Raw genomic sequence first — 25,331 nt, 5'->3', positions numbered from 1 at the left:
TCAGCTGTAAATTGAAAATGTTTCGCTGTTAAAGCAATACATTAACAGATTTTCCATTCAATTCTACAATAATCGAGAACGGATTAGCCGTGTTGACCGGATATATGAATGATAACAAAATAATTACAAAGATTCACAAATGCTCTTACATTATTTCATTCCAGACACAACTATTGGAAGTAAATCAATCAAAATACTTGAACGGGTCATAAATCGCATTATTTCATTTGAGACACGACTATTTCAAGAAGCCCTATCAAAATACCCCTAATGAATAACTGAATAATTATATTCGGTTAGCAAAAGTGTTGTATCAAGTAGGTATTAATCATCGACAGGCCTATTGACTCAAATCAATTGGATCTTTTATTTATCCTAGTCATGAAACGGTAGTAAGAATAAAAATTCAACCTCAGTGAAAAACAGGGGCACATGGTGGAATGAACAATACCAGAACTTAATGAGAACTAACATAGAATAAAACAATCCTATGAATAAGTTTTCTCTAATAGCCTGCTACTCTATAAATAGAAGAACAACAATGAAACTGACCAGAATCAAAGGTGACTTCGCTGATCATGATCCACTTGGCAGCAAACTGCATTCTCAGCTTGACGTACTTGCCGACGCGGTGATGCAGTTTGATGGACACATTCCTCGAGTGCTCGAATATTCGGTCCTCCATGTACATGAACGAAATAGGATTCCCCGAGTAGATCTTGCCGCCTATGCTGAACATTATCTGGATTTCAGAGAATACCTGCAACACAACAAAATATCACAATATTATCAATATGAGGGAAGAAATATGGATGAAACTAACTGAAAATTGGAAGTAATTATTGTATGGAGAATATAATTCCACAGAGAGGAAAAAATCACAGCAGAAAAAGAACTATTTCTGATAGTTTACATGAAAGTTGTAGTTTGTATAGAATACGATACCAAAATCCAAAGGAATTTTCAAATTTCATATTCATTCGGAATCCGTCGTTAATATATTTTTCAATGGATAATTCCATTAAAAAAACATACTACTGTAGCTTTGTATTGGATTGTTCCTGATGAATTTCACCCTTTAAAACTGACTGTCGTTGATTTGATCTTGCCTTTGAAAACTATATCAGAATTTCTAAAGAAAATATTGTTGAAGAGGAGGGGAGTTAACTAAACCACTAGTAGACATTTTCTCTTTCGACTGCCGTGACAATGATAGTGAGAATTTATGCCTATTATAATCCTGTAACAATAAATATTAGGACTACTATGTTCTTCTTCAAGAGTTTTTTTCAAGACTTTGAATTTGTGCATTGTGCAAAAGTGCATTTGTTCAGATGGGTTTCATAATCGTATTCGAACCATATTCTAGATGCAATGCGGAACGGAAAATGAAGTTTAAAGCAAACGAAGACTATTCATAGGATTTCTCAAGTGTGGTTTCATCCGCCAAATGTTGCTTTTTCCTCTGTGAGAAACATTACATTTCAGAGACCTCACAACTCGAGACAAAACTTCTGAGAGCACTTTTGCTCTGGGCAGTGGAGGAAGTGCTTCTTAAAACGCGGCTATACTCACAATGAAAGTGAGAGTGAAATAGAGGAACACAGTGTGCGGTTGAGAAGGACGGTGACAGATGAAGAGAGAGGAATGGCAAGTGGGAGCTTAAATTCACAACGTATTCCTGAAGGACGGACTTGTGGATGGAATATTCAAGGAAAGCTTTCTCAAGAACTAGCCTGTTGATTCCCACCCCCATCCCTAGTAATGCGAGTAAGTATCGTCTTCCTTTCTCCTCTCTCGCTCTTTCTAAAGCACGCTTATTCTTTTAACGCCTTATCTCCGAAACGGAAATATTAAGAAGGAAATGCCGAGAAGAAATCCGCTCAAAGATTTATCCATCTGTTGAATAGAAATATGAAGCATTTTTCGAGATCCTTTCATTTGCGGAAAAAGCACAACCTGAAAGCAATATCGATTTTGAGAGAGAGCTCATGACTAATTGATGATATGATGTGGACGGAAATTTCGCCGGAATCATATACTAAGAGACGCCTGTTAAAAATATTTATAAGAGATTCTCATTCATAATGTTGAATTCTTCGATGAGGGTTTCTGTCATTTATGCATTCAGAAATTGAGAATAGAGTTCAAGGACGAGAAATACAAATGCTCATTTTCGTTTTGATAATATGTTCATCGAGGAAAATAAATTTTCCCTAAACTTTGTGAATTCACCATTTTTTGGTGGAAGAAATGAGAATTCTTTTCATGATCATATTCAATCATTGCTGGTCTAGAGAAAAGAACACAGCCAATGATCAAATCAATATTTTTCAACAATTGGAAATCCCAAAATACTTGTGTTTCCATGCTTTTATTATAAAAAATTACATAGTTGCCTGTAAAGTTGGTATACAGGCGAAAGTTTTACGTGACAACGACTTTGAGTGGTAAAATAATTTTAATGTGAATATTCATTCCTATAGTAGGAAGAAGGATGAAATAATAGTAACAATTTAAAACATTTATTTATACAAAGAATTATATTTAAAACATTAGTTTATACAAATAATCTCGCACTGAATTTCATATTAACAAAATTTTATTTTTACCTTCACACATCCTCAACAAAATCACTCTGTCCCTCTCTCTCGCTCTTAGGCGGGCTAACTGTGCTCAATTCAATTTTTTACATAGCAAGTCGCGCTCATTTTTTCAAGTTAAATGAATTATTATTGGCTGAGAAACGATTTATACTACTTTTGTGATTGAAAACTACCACAACATTGTGATTACTACAACATAACCTATTCACTTATACCTATTATACTTACACTTATACCTATTCACTTATACTTATTCTATTCACATAACACATAACCTATTCACCAAGTAGTGGCGCAGTCGCAGAAGATTGCTCCGTTTCACTCTCTCTCCAGGTGAATGTCTCCGGGCTGCTGTTGCGTTACTCGCCACTGCTCCTATTCGTGCTCTTTCCAGACGACCGTGAACCGAAACGAACGCTCTCACTCGCTCTCATTGTGAGCGCATAACGTGGGAACGTAACGCAGTTTCTTGAAGTGTCACCCGGCAAACCAATTTATAAGACGTTGTCACGTCAAAATGAACCCCTACATTAACGGAATATCATTTGAAGCGACAGAATATCCTGAGTTACTCTCAATCTATGCAAAAAAGATCAACACATATCCTTGTGATACATTTTTCTCGCTCAAATCTGAAATTGTATCACTTCTTAGTGAACCTTCGAAATGTGACCTTTATTCTAATGGAGAACACGAAACAAGGAAACAAGTTGTGCACATAAATAGAGTAGCCCATAACATGAATCAGGACTAGGTAGTAACTGTTGCCAACATAAAAATACTTTCGTGCCTAGCATGTACAATAAACCCAACTTCCAAGCATTTATTTCTGTGCAGTTCTTTGACAACCATGGATGGAATGAATTTTTCTTCATCCGCCACCTAAGGAAACATGTCCCACAATCCTTTCCTTACAAGATCGCGCATGCTCGGTCAAATGTTACTTGAACACTGAACTTTGAATTTGTATTCAACTGAACCATTAACTAGAAGCTATTTTTCTTCAGATGTCCACTGATATCTATATAAGTTTGTCTGCTTCCTTTGTTGGTGATTCTTGTAAACAAAAGGGGAGTAACAACCGATTGAGGTCACTGATCTTGTTCCCGGGTCATGTTTACAGAGTCTTTTCTATTTTGCTACTCAAAAACAAAGTTTCAGGCAACAAAACTATGATAATTATTTCAAGTTCCTCTCTCAATTAACATCCTTGATACTCCACAATTTTCAATCTTCTCATTTGTTTCTTCAATCAATTCTCAATTTGCCTCATACGCCCTACAATACAGTACTGTATAATGATAATTATTTATGTGATGAAACTCCAATTAACATAAATTATGTTTTATCTGAATAAACTTCGATTCTCGAAAACAGAATTTTTCCTTGAATATATTCCATTTGATATCTTCTATTGTTATGATGAAGGCCAAACTTGAAAATTGCTTTTTCTTGGGCTAAACAGTAAACTTTCCAATTATTGTCCCTTTTCCCTTCTCCCACCACCACCACTTCTTTATTCACTTCTTGGATTGCTCCGGCCTTTTTTCATGATCCATTTCCTGTTATCCATTCCAAGAATCATAGACCTTTTCAACTGAAAAGGTTCTCAGTTGAAATCAACTTTTCGACAGCAGTTGAAGTACCCTTGCCTCTCTAAAATAAACGACTCGAATTCCCTCTTCTCTATAATGATTCACAATCAAGTGGGATTACGATTCTCAACTTTCATTAGCAAATGCCATGTATATTAATGCCATGTATGGAATTTACAGATTTATCTCTAAAGAATCAAAATATAAAGTTATTGGACGATAAATCAAGAGAAATTTGACTGACCTGCACTTCACTTGTGAACTCGTTGTTGCAATAAAGATGGATGGCGGTGAACTCTCTCACTTGGTCAAACTCGAACGTGATCTCGAGTGGCTTCCCTTTCCGACTGTCATTGCGCCAACCCACCCAACCCTGACCTGCAACACACAAAAACAACCTTAAATTAATGTACATCAAAAATATGTGTAATAATTGTGTTGGAAAATCAAGTTCCCCAACACATAAAATATACATGATAATGGATACATGAGCAATAGTAATTTCTTTCGGAAATAATATTTTAGAAAAACTGGAAGTGATACAATACCTATTATATCATTGTTGCTCCTACGTTTCTCAAGTCCAACTATTTTCCAAATTTTTGCAAGTTTCGTGTATCATCCAAAACTTAACAGCTCATGACAGATCATCATCTACATTGAGAAGAGAATTCTGAAGTAAAACACTTCATATAGTAGAAGAAAACGCTGAGAAGTGTTACAAGGAAATGAATATTTGGAAGTGATCCTTATGATTCATAAGTTATACATCCATAAAATATGAGAATGAGAATGAATTGCGGTGGATGAAGATTTGAATAGAAGATAGACTGAAATGATCATCAACAATTTAATAGGGGATTGAAGCAGTAAAAAAACACAAACTAGGTTATACGGGGATAAGAAGTAATATTCATAATAATGAACATAGAGTTAATCACAGTGAATCTGAGTCAGTAGAGGATGAACATAATTTTGGGTGCATAAAACATCCACAAAATGCCTTGAATTTTGATTCCCTGAAAAAATGCATATCTTGATAATAACAATAATATTACGAAATTCGCGGGAAAAATGTGAGTAAACAAGTAAAAGCATGAAGAAAACTAAATTGGACAGAAAATTTCCAACCCAATTGACAGCTTTGCAACTGGAAAAGAAAACCTGTTAACAGGATGCCTAATGTGTGTTCGAGTAATTTATGGGGCATGAAATTTTCACACCCGTTAGACCCCGCGGTGAAGCGACGCATATTCGGGGGACTCAAAGATCGCATCTATTTAATGGCGGTGGCCATTCTAGAGTGGTGCATGTACAGCATATAGCTATACACTGCGTTTAGCGACAGTCACATTATCACCCGAAGCAATGATATGTGCGTAATGCATTGGCGATGGTAGAGGGGGGTGGGTTTGAAGGACCACCCTCCGGAAGAGGTGTTCGGTGATGATGTGCCATATCACCAGGGGTGATGATAACTGAACCTCCCCCGCAACGCACCCCGGAAGCTTCGGAGAGCAACGTGTTTTGCTTATCGGGCGCGTTTCCCCCTCTGTTGATGCGGCTGGGGGGAAAATTCAATTTGTTGGGGAAATTCGCGTCCGCTGCTGCTGCTCCTAATCTGTTGGGCTACACGATAACGCAAACGCATCGCGAAGGGGGGGTGGAGGCTCATTTGCCGCGCGTTATTTCTTTCGGGCAAGGCGTTGATGATGGCAATGGATGCGCGTCTAATACAGCCTAATGAGATTGGATGCATCTTATCTGAGCATCTTGTCTTATTCAACAAGTCATGAGAAAATTCGGGTTTGTAAGTGGAGAGGAAAAATCAGGGGAAAGTTTTGTAATTCAACCACCCTACAATATCAACTTGTGTTTTCTCAATTACAAATCAGTTTTCTTGGATAATAATTATATTTATTAATGAGATCAATGCTAATGTTATGTCTCACAGAACATTGACTATGAGACCCTGAGGTAGGAGAAATTCAATAGAAACCAATAATTGTAAACTGTTGAGCGTTCAATCCAACTAATAACTATTTTTAATGTTTCAATGAAATAGAGTATTTCGATAAAAAAGGCATTCATCGATTACAGCTAACGAACCAAGTTATATAAAAAACTGATTCAAGTTATTAAAAAAATTGTGGATAATGAAATTCGAACATCTTTCCTAGCATATGGAGTATTATCAAAATGATAGATTCTGTTTGCAATGTGCTATAGAACACATTTATTACCTAATATAAATCTCGAATAACTACTTAAATTATGATAAGTAGGCTATTGTTTGTATTGATATAAGAATTATAAACTTCCAATCCATTCTGAATAATCGACTACTGAACAGAATGATTTCCAAGTTCTACGATCCACTTCTCATGCACAGCATTAATATTGATTTTCAGGGCAGCAGAAAGCACTTTCCAGGGGAACGTTTTGCAGCTAATCAAGTCAGAAGGCCAGCCAGTGGCTGCTGTTCGATCATACTGATGAAATCATCCAGTTTATCACCTTCCTTCCTGTCAAAAGACGGGTCACCAAACTGTGGTTGATTCGGTGTGAAAGGGGGAAAGGGATCCATAAGTATTTCGTAGGGTTATTTTGATGATGGTGGTGCGGGGAGACGGGGGAAAGTCCGGTGTTGATACGATTATCATTCTGTGGGACACACAATCTGGCCAATAACACATTTAACCCATCAACTATCCCCCTCGCTTCAACGGAGCACTCTCTCACTTATTGTAACCTGAACGGGACGAGAACGACCCTCCAGGCAAGATACGGTTTTGCATTAATCTTACTTTATACCCAAAGATACCCTCTAGAACGCATCGGTCATTGATTTCCTGCCCCAGATCACTTCTCTCTCGAAATAGAATTGAAATCAACACTCATTGCTCTAGAGATGCAATATTTATACAGCTCCACTACAGCACAAGTACAGTCTCTTTCACAGCAAGTTGTTCTCTTATGCTGTAAAAAACCAAGAATCCTAATAATTAAGTGATAACACGACATAAATTACCGATTTAAAAAACAAAAACTCTGGAGAAATAATCTTATGTACTTTCCTGATCTCAAATAATGTTAAATGTTATTTGGTAATAATATTTCAAATAACTTTCCAGTTTTTATCTGAATATCGGGGCACCGAGCTTCGCTCGTTATTTATTAATTTATTGATAAACAGAACACAATTCTTCAAAATGATTGAGAAGGACTAGCAGGCACAGCCACAACCGTTTCTTCCCCGAATTTTTATTTATACACTATAAATGGTCCAAGAAGTAGGTTATGTTTCATACACTTGAATTCAGGTCCAAATTTTAGTCCAAATATTTGAAAACAGAAAAGTTCTAATTTAGATTGTTTACAAACCAAATATAATAACAAAATAACACTCACTAATAACTTAAAACTGTAAAATAATGATTAACTTTGAATATTATGATATATACTCTGATTTAGAATGATATACCATGAGTCATGTCAACAAATTAGATTATTTTGATCGAGTCTATTAAAATTTCTAGATAATATTTTCCGCGAGATACGGTAAGCTGATTGATTACACAGCTGATCTCCCACACAGGCACACGCATCTTCTGTTATCGACAGACGACGAAATTATCATCTGTTTTTCCAAAGAACAATAAATATTATCCTTTTAATGTCCTTCAGCGAGTTTTCCCAATGATGATACCTAGTGCAATCGATTTTTTTTATCATAAACCTACTATAATCCAAATTTTGTGAAAATCGTTAGAGACGTTTTCCAGATCCGTTGGACATATAAGATACTGAATAACCAAATAAAAAAATATATACAAGTATACAGAAATTGCTCGCTTAATATAATAGGATCACCAATACGTAACACAGAATAAGTTTCAATCAAACATCTGCATTTTCCTGATCTCAAATTTTTTTCGATAATAATATTTCAAATAACTCAGTTATCCATCTTATAACTAATACCCCACACAGAATACGTTCCAATCAAACACGGCTATGCAACTGCTACAATGCTAGTATATAGTAAATATATTTCTGATATTTTACTACAGTTACTAAAGCGTTAGATAGTTAAGTTGTGATAAAAGATAATATTAGTGTAGAAAGAGTGTCATTGAAATTTGAAAACTAATAATAATATAAATTGATACTTGATAATTCTCAATCAAATATTACGGAGATCTCTCAAAACCTCACGAAACGAGTTAGTTTTACTGTGGAAAGAACACTGTTTTTCAATTTGTACACATTCAGAGATTTGATAAGACTTTTTCAAGACTTTAGGTTCTAGGATTAATGAGAAGTATTTATACATTAGAACCATCAAACTCGAAGTTTGAAGGTTCTGTAATTAGAAGTTATTAGTGATGATTCAATAACAGCATGAAAACCTCCAATCATTGAATGATTGGCTTAATAAATTCGATTTTTAATATTTTAATAGAATGTTTATATTTATCTTACATACGTAAAATGAAAAATAAGAGAGAATGTTGAGCGAAAGCTTAATATTATTCGACAGAGGAAGAACGAGGCCTCTATCTTCTGAGTACGAAGAGTTCCGAGACGATGTTTGATATTTGCCCTGTAATGGATGTGTGGATAGTTCGCGCAAAGACAAATATTGTCCGGACAAATGTTTGTCCAGTAAATATTGAAAGATACTTTTTCTGTGACCTACACTGAGATCGGCTCTAAAAGTAAGTGCACAGAATACAATTTTGACACACTTCCTTTTCCGAATTCACCATTTTATATTCCTTTCATAAAGCACATTTCATAAAGCCAGAGAGAATGTTCATGGAAACCTACGTGTTATATCTGCAGTATGTTGTAGCATACAATTCTGGTTGAAGCCTATTTTCTATTTCCTTGATCTTGATATCGTATTGATCAACTAGATAAATTATCAATTGTATATTAATTCATATACTGACCTGAATTGATACAGAATAAATAAACTGCAACTCACTGCCAACACACAAGGAATCTTATGTTGGCAGTGCCAAGTATTACATTGATTACATTGATGCACTTAAGTTACAATCAATGTTATTTATATTGTATTGTAAAAATATGTATTTGTAATTTTTGGCAATAAATTCAATTCAATTCAAATGGTATGACAGTCGTAATCAATAACCTAATAAAAGCAAATAACAACAAATATGGGGTGAATCTGGCATAAGATATGATAATTCACGGTTCACTAACATTAGATTGAGAAAGAGTGTCGATTGTGGATCATTAATGAGTTATCAATAAAGGCATGTTCATAAATATGTACAGAAAATAGGGCATTCTTCTATATTGAGAAAGTTGATTTATGATGTATAGTATATACCCGTAATTTTTACCACAATTGAGTATGAATAATTTAGATTGCAGATCTCTCCATGAATGAATAATCTTGCATCGTGTTCGCGAATCGAATGGAAAAACAAATATCTATTGTTATGAAGATGAATAGATTAGGAGCAAAACAAAGTGAACGTGTAAGTTGACCACCATTAACTATCCACTTCAAAATAAGGGAATCTGACAACATAATTTTGAGTGAGTATTCTAATTACCTTGATTGAGAAGCAACAGAACAAACTACAAAACACGTTGATGACAGTCATTTGGTGAATAATTAGCCTATAGTAATTAGGAGTTACCAATCCAATGCCATTCTAATTGGAATACACAGGCCAGATAATTGGACTTGATCAGTATCAATACAAAGTTTCTGCGTCAAGAATCTGTCATTGATTTCCATTTTGTCAACAGCTAGGTAATGTCAATAATATTATTCCTACCAGTGTTATGACTATTAAAATTATCAGTTCCAGGTATCATTATTCTTATATTCTAATTTAAGATATCTATGATGTAAAAACCTGATTTTAAGTTAACAGACGTCACCCACCCACCATTTGAAAATTTTGTAACTTGAATTTCTGAAGAATTATGGATATCAGGAACGTAGCATTGATCTCATTACTGAACTTTATTATTACTGATGCTTACCAGTTGATATCTACAGTAACATCCCTCCCTCTTCAATTTCACGAGCCAGTGTAAGGGCACCTCACACACAATAACCTCATTTCGCATTGATTCTGCAACCGAAACTCAGCATTGATTTTTAGCGAACACTTTGCGGACGCATAATTGAGGTGGGCTGGCGCTTTGCATTGCATAACAAATCGAAGAGTTCTCTGTGTGCACGGAAGCAGAAGGACTTTTCGGGGGTGCTCGAACCCCCCAGGTGGAAGTGTGCACCCTTCCACAGCAGAACATTAAGTTGTCTTGCACGCAACCCTTGTCTAATTACATTCCTTTCACGGTCGGCAGGCTTGAAAAGGGTTTTAGTTCACCCTGACGCCCTTCTCCAGGGATGTTGTGACGTCACTGACTTGCGTTTCTCAAGAAGTCGGAAAAGTCGATTTGGGAGAAACTCGTGGTATGCGGGCCCAGTGATGAAATTGTAGTGATCCTGTCTCTGCTCTGACCCCAGTGAATTGTAATGTTTATGTCTACAGGTTCCAGATTCCCTCCACAAGCCAGTGCGCATTCTTGACAACATTTCTAACCGATTGTGTTCGGTGTCGACGTTTGAATAACAGATTCCATTGTCATAGGAATTCTCCCTGATGTGAAATGTATGAATACAAATGTTGTCAGGTTGCAATGAAATGTGGTAGGCCTACTCAATCCTCGAGCGACAAGGAACTCAACGCAGTCTCAAATCAATAACTAAAATTTTCATTATTGGGTTATCCATATCTATGGAGGCCTTGAAAATATTATATTAATTGGATTTTTTTCGCAGGATATACTACGGTACTAATGTAGGCCTATTACTACAGAATAAACATATATGTATTATTATTATCGAGAATATACTGCAGGTCCTTATCTACAAGCTTGTTCCTTCAGAAATTGGAAGTCCAACATTCAACATTCGGATAACATAAATATTCTACACGCAACTTAGTGTATTCAAAATAAATCAGTACGGAAAAAGGACTGGCCATAGGTACACCTATTAACCTTGATCGTGATTCATTAAGACAAGGGAATGATAAAATAACTAAGCATTCAATTATGCAAGTTCTATCAATACAAGAGTTGAGATTCTCAAATAGGGACATCAGAAATACATCTTTAGGTCCACGTTATCCAAGTTATCCTTTTCTATCATTCAACAAAGTGGATAGCGCTTTCTCTTTCTCGCTTTGCTCTGTTGCCAGATAGTCTTTCAACAATGTGGAATCAATAATTAATTGACAAAATATTTAATCTCAATTATTGTGAAAATTTATTATGAAATTATTCCGAAATATAATTTCTTGCTTAATAAAATATAATAGATTATTTTAAACAAGAATGAACATTTATGTAAATGTAATAAAGCTGTGTCAGCTAAATGTAATAAAGCTGTATCAGTTACCGTCTATAGAAAGCATTGACAATACAAAGAGGATCGGCAACGTTGTTCTCCTATCTTTCTCCACTGCCATTGTAACGTGGACGTCACTATAACTATGATCTAAACAATTTAAACACCAAAACATTTCTGGTCCGTTTTTTGTTTTTTATTGAGTTGATCGACTTCAGTGAAATATTTTATTGAGACTACTACAGGATATAAATCAATCTGTTGAACCTGTAATAGTTCTATTGGAAGAGTGTTCGATTTAGACAGATGGAAGACGTGACTTACTCCTGTGGTAATCGTAATAGGCGTTTTTGAAGCTGTCGGGTCCGAATTTGCCATCAGTGAGCTGGCCCAGTCCCCGCTGTAGGTCGACATCCCAGTGACCATCGTAGGTGGCATCAAAGAACTCCCAGCCGGAGCCCCGCTTGTCGCCCTGGGGCATTGAGTAGCTCACCACGCCCTCTGCAACAAGAAACGCATCACACATGGCAATAATTAAAACCTCATCCAAGAAGAGAATTGCGAGATGATTGATGAGTTTAGAGAAATTAACTTTGTTAAAAGTACCGGAATGATATTCGTATATGGAATAATTTATAAATCTGTTCATCAATATCAATCATAATTTATTAAAAATGAGAACATTAAGATACTCCTGGCCTGCTAAAGGTTGAGCTCAGTGCCTTGAACCGCGTCCAAACTCTACAATTGAATATTGTAGAAGTATACTGTGAAAGAATGGACTGTTAAGTGAAGTGAATGGTAAAGTAGTGATGCATACTGGTAAGGAGTGAACAGAGTGGAAAATAAAAGGAAGTTCTTTTGAATGAAGTTCGAGACTGATAAATAATATTGGAGATCACTACATCTACAGTGTTTTAATTTTCAAAAAAGATGCATACAGGGAAGACACTTTTTTGTTTTTGGGAGAAATATTTGGAAATCAACTGCTTGCATATAATACAAAAATTTATATTCCACTTTTCATGTAGATTCATGTCATGGATTGAAGTATTATAACAAGGTTTTGCACATGAGAAGACATGCTGCCAAATACTGAATATAGTATTTGAATATTGAATACAGTATCCTTGAGCTGCGTACAGTCCAATGCGCCAAGAAAACGAGGATTCCAATTTCTATCAGCTGATGCTTCGATTTACATGTGTATTTATATAGAAACAGTAAGATACAAGTATGCATAGCATAGCTGATGAGAAGTGAAATCAATGTAGTGTTCGTGGCGCAGAAGTCTGTAATCACATTCACACACAAAAATACCTCTCACTCCTGAACGACAAGCATTTATAATAAAGAGTCTGACCCGTAAGATAGTTTAGTATCATAATTATGATGAAGGAGCGCAATAGAAAAACTTTTCAGCTATTCTGATAAAATGCTACCGGTATGGAGAAGCTTCAAATTCGTTTAGATCTTAGAATACCGTGCTTATGAAATAGCCCTATGATTCCAATTCATTTCATCCTACATAGATCACCTTGAAAATAGCTAGTCCATTTCTATTCCAATATTTTTTCAAGAATGAAGAACGATTCTCCATTTCCTGAATCGAGAAAACTTGTATTCAAAAAATTGATAATGGGAATAGATTACACACTTCTTCAATCTCTTACATAAATCCTCGTCACAATGTGAACAATCCGGGTGCTAGCGATTATTATCAGGTAGCGAGGACGAGAATCTCAGTAATTTCAGTGGTCCCCGAGAGCCAGCAAGAATTTTCTTTTCAAGTGAGATTAAAGGATAGGCTTGGCAGCCTGCCACGTTTCTCGGATTTCTCACGCTTGCCGCAGTTTATCCTTCTCGCCAGGAGACAATATTTTCTCTCGAGCACTCTTTTCCGATAATAAATTTAGCAGAAAAATATAGAAGATCCCGCTCCGCTACTTACAACTTCTACGACCAATCAATTTTGCAAATCCGAACCGATTCCAGTGCAAGACCCAATCTTCGAAGGATTTTATTACAGCACTCAAGAATTATCTGACAAGTATTGTGTGATCTCAATTGCTTTCAAGAGGAACTATCATCTTCATACCAGTCTTTGCTAACAATAATGAGCTCAGTTGAAACCACTATAATTGCGAAAATGAATCAGCAAATTAGGAACAAATGGCGACAAATATTTGACCTTCAGAATATGTGAGCAAAGATATGAACATTGTTTTGCACTTATCTTCTGTCAAAATAATCAAATATTGGTGAGAAATAATTAACTCACATTCTTTACTCACTAGAAATCAACAATGATTCAATCAACAAAGACAGCAACATCTCTTTTGACAAAGGTTTATCAAGGAAATAAATTGTTTTAACTTGGTCGTTTTCTCGAAAAGAAAGACTTTCCTTACCTATGGTAATAGGGCAAGGAAAGTAAAAATTTATATTTCACTTTTCAAGTAGATAGATTCAAGTACCGTTATGGATTGAAGTATTATATCAAGGTTTTGCACATGAGAAAACATGCTGCCAAATACTGAATATTGAATACAGTATCCTTGAGCTGCGTACAGTCCAATGCGCCAAGAAAACGAGGATTTCACTTTCTATCAGCTGATGCTTCGATTTACATGTGTATTTATATAGAAACAGTAAGATACAAGTATGCATAGCATAGCTGATGAGAAGTGAAATCAATGTAGTGTTCGTGGCGCAGAAGTCTGTAAGCACATTTACACACAAAAACACCTCTCAATCCTGAACGACAAGCATTTATAATAAAGAGTCTGACCCGTAAGATAGTTCTGTATCTGATAAAATGGTACCGGTATGGAGAAGCTTCAAATTCGTTTAGATCTTAGAATACCGTGCTCATGGAATAACCCTATGATTCCATTCATTTCATCCTACAAAGATCACCTTGAAAATAGCCAGTCCATTTCTATTCCAATATTTTTTCAAGAATGAAGAACGATTCTCCAGTTCTTGAATCGAGAAAACTTGTATTCAAAAAATTGATAATGGGAATAAATAACACTCTTCTTCAATCTCTTACATAAATCCTCGTCACAATGTAAACAATCCGGGTGCTAGCGATTATTATCAGGTAGCGAGGACGAGAATCTCAGTAATTTCAGTGGTCCCTGAGAGCCAGCAAGAATTTTCTTTTCAAGTGAGATTAAAGGATAGGCTTGGCAGCCTGCCACGTTTCTCGGATTTCTCACGCTTGCCGCAGTTTATCCTTCTCGCCAGGAGACAATATTTTCTCTCGAGCACTCTTTTCCGATAATAAATTTAGCAGAAAAATATAGAAGATCCCGCTCCGCTACTTACAACTTCTACGACCAATCAATTTTGCAAATCCGAACCGATTCCAGTGCAAGACCCAATCTTCGGGAAGGATTTTATTACAGCACTCAAGAATTATCTGACAAGTATTGGGTGATCTCAATTGGAATAATTCACGTTCAAGAGGAACTATCATCTTCATACCAGTCTTTGCTAACAATAATAAGCTCAGTTGAAACCACTATAATTGCGAAAATGAATCAGCAAATTAGGAACAAATGGCGACAAATATTTGACCTTCAGAATATGTGAGCAAAGACATGAACATTGTTTTGCACTTATCTTCTGTGAAAATAATCAAATATTGGTGAGAAATAATTAACTCACATTCTTCACTCACTAGAAATCAACAATGCTTCAATCAACAAAGACACAAACATCTCTTTTGACAAAGGTTTATCAAGAAAATCAATTGTTTTAACTTGGTCGTTTTCTCGAAAAGAAAGATTCTCAACTAAAATTGAATTAATTGAAATTGGAATTATATTCACTAATAATGACTTTATTACTAGTAGATCATGATACTGATTCAGGGTACAGGACTTTCCTTTGATGGAAATTTCTTAATTTGAGCATTGTTATCAAGAACAGCCAATGAATCAAATTTGAACGAATTTTCGGGTGGAATAAGAATGATGCAAGCACAAGAGAAAAACACATCAAACTAACCCAAAAAAATTGATTGATCTCTTTTCTGTATAGGGCTACTTGTAATATAAATAGAAAGAAAATAAAATTAAAATTGAGATTTTTATTTTTCTTTCTATTTAAAATTTATTGAATTATTGAATACGTTCTATTGAACAAGAATCAGTGTAATATCAACTTTGAATGTATTAAAGATGTTGATAAGATTTCTTACAACTCTTCGCATAAAACAAGCATCAGTGTTATCGTTTTAAATAAAAATCAAATGAGATCCCATCACACATAAATTATTGATCTCCCATGGATTACAGATTAATCATAATGGAATATTACATCCACTTATCTAACAGATCCACGAGGCAAAATCCACCTAATAAGTGACAAATATCCTAAAATATTGAGGTGAACCTATACTAAAATATTATTCAACTTACCAGTCCAAGGGCATCCATAGAGCTCAACCCTCATGCAGACAGTTCTCATGTGGTAGCTGTAGGGCAGGAATCGCACTCTTGAAGCCCAGATTGGCGGGTCCAGTTTTTGCCTGGCTTCCAAGTAGGTGTTCGTGTTACCCGTCATCACCTGTAACAATAAAGCAATTCAAAGATTCATTTTTATTGAGACATCTTTGTTTTTTTGAAAAAAGTTGTTCAAACAACAAATAATTCAGTGAACTGAATAAAATATAATATAGTCAACCACAAGGGAGAAAAGGGTGGATATTTCTCATAGATATGGAGGGAAGTAAAAATATAGAGTGAAGAAGAAGAAAAGTATAATAATAGAATGAGAGACTCAGGAAGATCATCTACAACTGAACAACAAGATCATTAGCATTGTTGCTACTCAATTACTAACAATTAATTTATCAGCTCGTGATCAACTTCAACTTCGTGATGAATGATGAACGATGTTTTAAATCAATCTTTGTCAATTACAAGCGAAAAATCAAACATAAACTTCAAGAAAATGTGAAGTCATCATCAGTTTAGTCATTGGAGTATTGTTGAGAATTCATTCCAAAAGCGATAACGGTAAATGAAGCAAAAGTTTTCCAATGTTTAAAATCAAAGTTCAATTATTGGCCCCTCTTTCGAGGTTTTACCAAAATTTGATAAGATAACTGTAAATTGAATGATAAAATTAATATTTTGATGGACGATATAGCTTTCTCATCTATAAAGCTATCGAATATAAATCTATTGGAGGTAAAGTATGTAATACATTGTAGGGCCATTTGTGGATGTGGATGACCGACTATTGCTTCCCTACCAAACACTGTTTCAAATAAAAAGTTTTATATCATAGGCAAGCCCTCATTCGATACGGTACAAGAAATGTATCAGAACTTTTCGTGCTCAGGTTGAATAAAGGCGAAGAATATTTTATAAGAATAGGCCATTATCTGATTGTGGAGGCCTACACGACTTTCACTATATCCGTCCGTTTATGGCACAGACCAGCAGAATGTGAAACGTTTAATCACGGAAAAAGGAAGAAAAACAGTCGTTGATCGTTTGTAAACGACAATTTCCTCAGAACACGGAAAGCCTCCTTTGTTTTTCCTCATTCACGAGAGATTGTTAATATTAAAACATGATTAACGGAGATGAGTGGTAGGTAAATTTAGTGGGTTGACTTGTTGTTATTTAAAATAATGTAGGAACATGTATTAAAATGGTAAAGCTTGGGAATTGTGTCGTATGTCCCCGCTTCAAGATGTCGTGCCAGGGTTTAGTTTATGATATTCCAGTGTTTTTTGGTGAGGAAATCTGTTTTTGAATAAGATTTCTGGTGAGTTTTTCAGGAATTTCGTGAGGAGAATTGTTGTCAAGATAGGAGGAGGCTATCCTCAGCTCACAAGCACGCAGCCTGTCGAGCGGATTTGATGGATGATGAGAGATGGCATCCGTGCCAGCACAAATTCTTCTTGTTCTCGTCTCCTTTTTCTTTTTCTTGTCCTTCCTCCTTTTCTCCTTCTACTCATTCTTCTTTCCCTCTCTTTCTCCTTCCCATCTCCTCCATCGTCGTCCATGTAAACTTATCACAGTTTCTTGGAAGTTTCTTCAACCAACTCGCCCTTCTAAGTATTATTGTGTCTCTCATTCATCGCGCATAAGTCATAAGCCACACATTATTCAAATCAGGCTGAGCACGTGATCTCGTGCTATAAGAACCTAGAATAGAGGAAACTAGAGTAATAGACCGGCTTGTGGGAAATGTACATATGGACTACCGACAAATTGCTAGCAAAGGTTTGTTGGAATTTATGTAAACTCAAGCTAGCTTTCAGCGACTCGAAGTTATTACCTCTATTATTTCCACGATAAGTTTTCAAATATGAGGGGAATTGGTTCTTGTCTTGTGTCAGTGACATGGAAGCATCAAGGATTCTCAGTTCGTTTAGTAATTCCCTGGTGTTTTTTAGCAATTCATTCCATTATATTCATTATCTAAAACCGCTTCGTTCCAATATCTTATTTTGAGATCATATAAGTTTTTGATCGTTGCTCATCAAGCATCACGGGATTAACGGATCCTACAAATAAGATAAATAGTTCCCTTGAGGCTTATTTACCTGTAAGGACACATGAATGAGACCTTTTCTCTTATAACATCTATCTATACGAAGATTTATAATAAGATTTTTTTAGAATGTCGATCACACATAGTCTAAGCTACAATCTGAGCTAAACTATTGAATTCCCAAATATGAACGCAATAGATAATGAGCTGTTGGCTCTTTTACTCGTGGATTTTCAATCTTATTTTCTCTTTGAGAATCGATATTGGAAATACGAGTTAACTTATTGAACTGAGAAGCAGTTTCTCTGGAAATTGGCAGAAAAAGTATTGGGAGATGAACAATAGAATTTCACAAATTTCAAGTGAGGAATTCTATCAAATATTTTTCAGGAGAATTATGAGTTTGAAGGCTTTATTCACAGTTCCTATATTCTTTATAATTTATTCATTCACACACAATACATAGAATTTAAGCGGAAACAACAGGCATTCACCTAGAACTGCTTCAAACCGTAATTTGAAATAGAGAGTCAAGAAGGTTATGTATGTAGCGTGGGTGATTTTATTTACACAATTATTCCAAGACCAAGTAAAACAAATGAATTTATGAGACTGTCGGTGAAATCTTGATTACTTTTGCAAACAAAACATAATTTTTCTTCATTGAACTAAGCCACATGGACTCTGGTAAACCTACTACATCTTGGATTCTATTGTGAGATGGACAAAGCATCTTACTTCACGGTGCATCCAGCGAACGTGCAGTAGCATTTGCTTCAATTCTCTTCCAAGTAACAGATGTCACCGTTCCTTCTCGATTATGAATGTCCGTAGCAAACGTAACAAAATGCCCTTTTACGTACTAGCGGAACGAAGCATTTTAGAAAGAAATCTATCAAAACGGTTGGAAACCGACCGTACAAATAACTCTGAGGGTGGGGTTTCACCGGGTCGATTCTCATGGTGGATGAGCGACTTTTATGGTAAGGAATGGAGAAAGGAAGCAGTATGGTTTGCTGGATTCTATTGTGGTTGCGGTAGATGAATGATAAACCATGAAGCAAAACCCTATAGAATACTAAACTAGGTCATGCATCTGAATATAATTTTGACGATCATAATAGTAGTAGTCATAAGGCAGTCAAATAAACCTGATCTGTTAATATTATTCCCCATCATATTTTCGTAATACAGTATTAAAATTTGTATGGAGTTCATCAACATAATAAAACATATTCATCATCCTACAAATATCTCGAAAATTGGGCCTCTCAAATCATATTTCTTTTACAAAGAAATTTACTTTATAATATTCTAATAATATTTTTGAACCAGGATTTTTCTTAGTGCTTTCTGAAATACTAGAGACCATGATTCTAGTGCTATGATTCTAGTTGAACATGAAAAATAATTTTCACCATTTTGTAATGGAAAATCTAATAATATCAACTATAGGAACCAATAGAATATATTCAAAATTTGAAAATATTTAATAGCACAATACACAATGCATCATGCACCAGGAAGCATGATTGAGTTTAAACTTCAATAGATATGGTTCTGATCATCATCATCATCATCATCTGCCACATCTATTTATTCATCTGCCACAATCACAATACAGGAAACTACTGCAATAATATAGAAAATTATATTAAATTTATAGCATAAGAAAAATCAATTATGTCTACTATATAAAAGTAGACATAATTGATGTCGCATTTCACGTATTATAGAATTCAGCATTATGAATAAATTACTGAATATTTATCACATTGTAGAATTTAGCATTAAGAATAAATTACTGAATATACTCAAAAAATATGTAGAATAGTCAATGAGAAAATAGTACGAAGCATGAAACGTGAAATAGTAGAAACGCGAGAATACGAGAAACGTTGGTTCACGTACAGAATAATAGAATCCATTTTATGGGGAATGACAGAGCGGCTTTTCCAGCCAATACTTGAGTCCTGTAGGAATACTTCAATTATTTCCAATGGATGAAAAACCCAAGAGACTAATAATTCATGAATAAACATGGAATTCCAATTTCATTACCTCGCTCGCAGACCTCACATGGTCGTGCATATTACAAAAGTTACAGAAATCTTCGAACTATTCGTTACGGGTAATAAAAGTTGGAAAAAATTCATACAACATAGTTGGAGATGAACCGTTACTATCTGATTCATTTTATTCATTCAAAGTTCATTATTGATGCGTGAAGCGTCTGGTCGCAGACGTGTGGCATTGTGTGTTTCCAACATCCTGTACTATTCACAGAACAATAAAGCTCCTGACTGTTCTTTAATGTGGCGAAAATACTGCTTTCAGGATTTCGAACAATGCGCGGCCAGATATGAATTCTGATTAGGCTATTTCACGGCAACGTTCACTTTTCAATCATAGTGGGCTTTAAAGATTTCACATAGATTGTGCAAAATGAGTTAGAGAGCCAGTGCTCAGTGAATGGAGCATGAGAAAAACAATACTTCTAGAACTCTTGAAATAGGGAACACGGTGGGTTACTTCTCTTCAACAAAAGACCTAAGCTAATAGATATACTGAGATTATGGTGTTTGAGTGTTGAACATGAGGCAAACAGTATTAATGAAATCGTTTGCAAAAGAATCTAGTGCCGACAAGAATCTCTACAGTACTTTACAGCACTTGAGCTACTCTACTGAGTACTCTACATCATTATATAAAAGCGAAATGGCACTCACTCACTGACTGACTGACTGACTCACTCACTCACTCGCAGAACTAAAAATCTAACAAACCAAAAACGTTCAAATTTGGTAGGTATGTTCAGTTGACACTTTAGAGGCGCACTAAGAAATCTTTTGGCAATATTTTAACTCTAAGGGTGGTTTTTAAGGGTTTAAAGTTCGTCTTTTAGCATGTATATTCTTCTTATTCTCTTAATTATAATTGAAAAAAGGCCATACCATATGTTAATATAGAACTATAATCTAGAGAGAGTACCTCTTCGAAACAGTTGTTAACTGATAACTAAATTAATAATTTTGTCAGGTTGGCATTAAGTTGGTTGACTTTGTTAGGTTGACACCAAGTTGAAGATTGAAATGCACTTATCGCGGAAAAATTGATTGGGCACTGCTACTTCAATCAGAGCTATTCCTGGGAATATTATATTACTAGCCGTCAGGCTCGCTTCGTTCGCCATATCCGTTTAGCCAGACGTATAGTCTGGACCCCCGACTGGATCGTCCTAGCATATGATATAAATGCACAAATGAAAAATACATGCGAGCGAAGCGAGCCTGCTGATCTCATTCTTGGACGATCCAGTCTGGGGTCCAGGGGGCGGAGCCCCCTGGCTAGACGGATATGGCGAGCGAAGCGAGCCTGACGGCTAGTTACTTATGAAACTAAGGATTCGAATTACAGTGGTGCAATATCCAATACTAACATTGAAAAATTAAAAATTCCACCTTGGGGTGGAATTTGAATCATGTTCCAATGGAAAACTTTTCAAACGAATCAATTTGGATGATTTTTTCATGTAATTCTGAGATGGTGACAGCAATCGATGAGTCGTAACACGTAAGAAGGTACCTTGTCTAGCAGCTGGAGACAGAGCGTGTCACAATAGGATGGCGTCAGGCAGGACATAAGTCTCAGACGTGATCTGCAAATTTATTCGCGAAAGGATGTATGGAGCGAGAATGAGAATTCAATCACACCCATTGATAGAGTTATAAACTTGGTTCCAGTAGCATCGTTACCTCAACATTCTGCTCTACTATATCCCAATAACTCAAGAGATATAGTCTGGAATAGTCTGGAGAGAACCTACATATCTAACACTTCAGTTACACAGTCAACCATTTTATATAATGATTCTAGTGACCATTTAGTCTCGATTATAAACGATCATTACGTTCTCCTCTATAATTACATAATATTATTAACAAAAATTCATACACAAGATCTTCAACATTATTTTTTATGAGCTTGATTTGGCAACAATGATTACTTGCACTATTATCTACAAAATTATGATACACTACAATTAGTCTATAGTCCAGATGTTCTGGACTATATTAAACCGTACTTCATTAATAATACAAATTATTGTCGGTATATATCTTCTGTAATTATATTTTACACTGAAGTGTTTTGAGAAAGGTAAAGTGTATTAACAGTACACGGTGTAAGGTACATGTATTCATCATAGTACATTAAATTATTATTTAAATTGTATTCTTCCTCTGTAACTTCGAAGTCATCGACATTTTTTGTATTTTGTTTTTAAAACAATATTGGAAGCAATGAATCAAACCCTCTTCAGCATTATGATATCCTCTTTTATCCACGTATTTGAAGTATGTATTTTTTATAGCACTGCTCATGAATGATCTTCAACATCATGATAGATTGACTCATTTTAGTTTTAAGTCACCATCCATTAACAGTATTTTATCAAAAGAGAGTTATTGAAAGATTTACTAGGTACTGTAGCACAAAATAATGAAAGTTCCACTGCTGTACGTAGCACAAAAAAATTATCGAAACCAGTCTTCTTTCATTGGAAACCTTGTTTTCCAATCCAGTCTTCCTCATAGTTTTCCAGTGATACACAATATTTGGGGGATCGAAGGGAAAGGAAGTCTCACCACTAGTAAGATTGAAATTTTGAAATTTGAAAAGATAAAAAACTGGTGAAACCATGAAAAAAATACATTGAACGAAGGAATCGGAAGATTAATCTTGAAAATAAATAAACTTTCCAAATGTGGACAAGAATAATTCGGCTTGAGAATTTGATATGGATTATGTTGAAATATGGCCCTTTTCAGAAATCCTGATAGGATCATTCCCATACAACAACAGTGTTACATGCAATACCAATGTGAATGTGAAAGAGAGAGCATAGGCTAATCAGACATCCAGTTAGAAAAAAATTGAAAAAAGGTGGAAGATAGTGTTTGAATGAGAATGGTCATGAGAGATCGGTGGAGAAAGCAGCTTGGAAAAAAAATAAGTAAAAGAAGAAGTGATGATAGAGAATTGGGTAGGGTGAGATATAAGGTGTGCATAGTACCGCCACTGTAAGCGCATCCATCTTTCTGACAGCGACATATTACGTGATATTTATGAATTATGATTCTTTAAACAAGCATGTGAACGTCCACACGCAATGCAGCGGAATAAGATTTACTACAACAAATAATAACACCTGTCTGGAGCCTTCGATGTATACAACATTAATCTTCGATTCACACAGATTTATTATAAAGCTCTCCACAAGACAAAGTGTTAATTAGATGCACTGTTGATATCCACTTGGCCTAAGCGGGCTCATAAAGTTATAACATCTTCGATACTTCGTGCATCACGTTCCTGCTTGATTGACACTAGGCCCGGGAAGCTATCTCGTAATAGAATAATCTTGTCTTGGAGCTTCAGACTAAGTAATGGAATCGTCTTCAGAGGTAGGCCATGTATCAAGTAACGTACAGTGAGAGTTAATTGATTTTTTCGGAAATGTTTTCCCACGCCTTAACTGCACCCTCATGTATTGACGATCAGAAATGTTGTTTAATTTATTTGCATTGAATAAAGAATGTAGTAGGCTATTCATTCTTGCAAGTATAATAGATCAGTAATAAGAACATAAACCTAATTCTCTCATAATATTGATAATTTTGATACACATTTTCAATGAATTGGACTTCAAGTCTTTGAAAAGTCATGAGAGTTCAACTGAGAATAATCAATCATAATTAAGTGTCAAATATGATTGCAAAAGGAATTATCTTATAAACCCTATTGAAAAAATGTACTGGAATATTTAGTTTGCAAAATGTGTATCTTCTTTCCGTACTATTTGTCTACATGATTTTCATCAACTTCTTGTAGGTTGTTGTTTCTCTCTAGTGAAGAAAAAACGCGCTCCCAAAAGATCTACAAGAGGTGAACTTGAAAGAAAAAGCCTTGATTCATAATGTCGATGATCCTCGATCAATCAATTGTCAACTCGACGCAACTCCATAAAAAGACAAGTACTTAATAATGATATATTTGTAAATAAAAACATATTCTCATTTCAGATGCAAACTGTTTCCAATAGAATTGACTCAACTTATAAACAACTCTATCAACACTCAATTCTCATCCATTTCAGTACATGAATTTTGCAACAGCAGCATTTCGAATATTCACTTAATGCTGCTCTCTGGTACTTGGTATCGGAACGGTTGAGGCATTGCAATGCTTGATGCCTGATGCCTGATGCCCAGGAGCAAAATGCTAATGCCTGGCCAATACTGTGTGTGGGTTAACCAGATGGGCCCAAGAGCAATGGGGATTAACAATGAGGGTTACCCCAAAGTGCTAATGATCCGCATGACCACATGATTCCAATCTGCCGGACACTCTCCGCCCGCCCGGCCCACATGTCCTAGAACGCCTAGAGCTCTTACGTCCATTTAACAGATCAAAGATTATCGATTTGTTCTGCCACTGACGTGGTAATCGTGTACTGTGGAATACTCTGAATTGATCAATATTTTATCTAGAGTTTACGAAATCTGTTTTCACGCAAAAATTATGTTACATTGAAGAGGGACTATTTTTTTCACAAGGATTTCGAATGCTGACGAACATCATCCCAGGAAATAGATCCATCAATAAAATAGAAGATCTAATCCCAATAATCGATGAAAAACTGTGAATATAGGTAAAAATGTATACTAATGAATTAATCAATATAATGCAAAAATGATGTCACATCAATATTATTGGAGATTTTGTCGTATTTCCCACAATAAGGACTTCGGATGATGAGAAATATGATACACCAGGGATTCGATAGAACCCATATACACTCATCAATAATAATTGAAGTGCTGATCTTGAATTTCAATAGGTGGATGTAGGTGTGATGATAACCAAGATAAATTGAATAAATAGTCATTTATTACTTCGTAGCCGTGATATCAATCAGCCTAATGGAGTTAACATAAACTCTAGAAGAATAATCGATAAAAATGGTACCGTATGTACATTTTCCAACACATTTTGAATAATTCATATCAAACAGAATTCTAGTTAGAATTGAGAAGAAATGTTGATGAATAGGCCTACGTAGACAAAAACTATATAATTCATGTTATTGACTGAGTTCCAGGGGAATGTTGGAAAAGATTATATTCTATTTGACATGAA

The 25,331-nt window shown here is 35.4% G+C and overlaps 1 protein-coding gene across 3 annotated transcripts in view; it reads right to left on the bottom strand.

Moving 5' to 3' along the window:
• Positions 1-25,331, bottom strand: part of LOC111046226 (discoidin domain-containing receptor 2) — a 140,739-nt gene that overhangs the window by 31,483 nt on the left and 83,925 nt on the right. For all 3 annotated transcript variants that reach the window (XM_039430341.1, XM_039430344.1, XM_039430345.1), the window contains exons 5-8: positions 16,040-16,187; positions 11,934-12,110; positions 4,446-4,579; positions 553-760 (exon numbers count right to left, since the gene is read on the bottom strand). In XM_039430341.1, coding sequence (XP_039286275.1) covers positions 553-760; positions 4,446-4,579; positions 11,934-12,110; positions 16,040-16,187 — 667 coding nt within the window. The remainder of the gene's footprint in view (positions 1-552; positions 761-4,445; positions 4,580-11,933; positions 12,111-16,039; positions 16,188-25,331) is intronic.

The sequence above is a fragment of the Nilaparvata lugens genome, chromosome 6 (assembly GCF_014356525.2).
Source record: "Nilaparvata lugens isolate BPH chromosome 6, ASM1435652v1, whole genome shotgun sequence".
Lineage (NCBI taxonomy): Eukaryota > Metazoa > Arthropoda > Insecta > Hemiptera > Delphacidae > Nilaparvata > Nilaparvata lugens.
The sequence above is the reverse complement of the archived record's forward strand: the minus strand, read 5'-3'. Positions and strand labels throughout refer to the sequence as shown.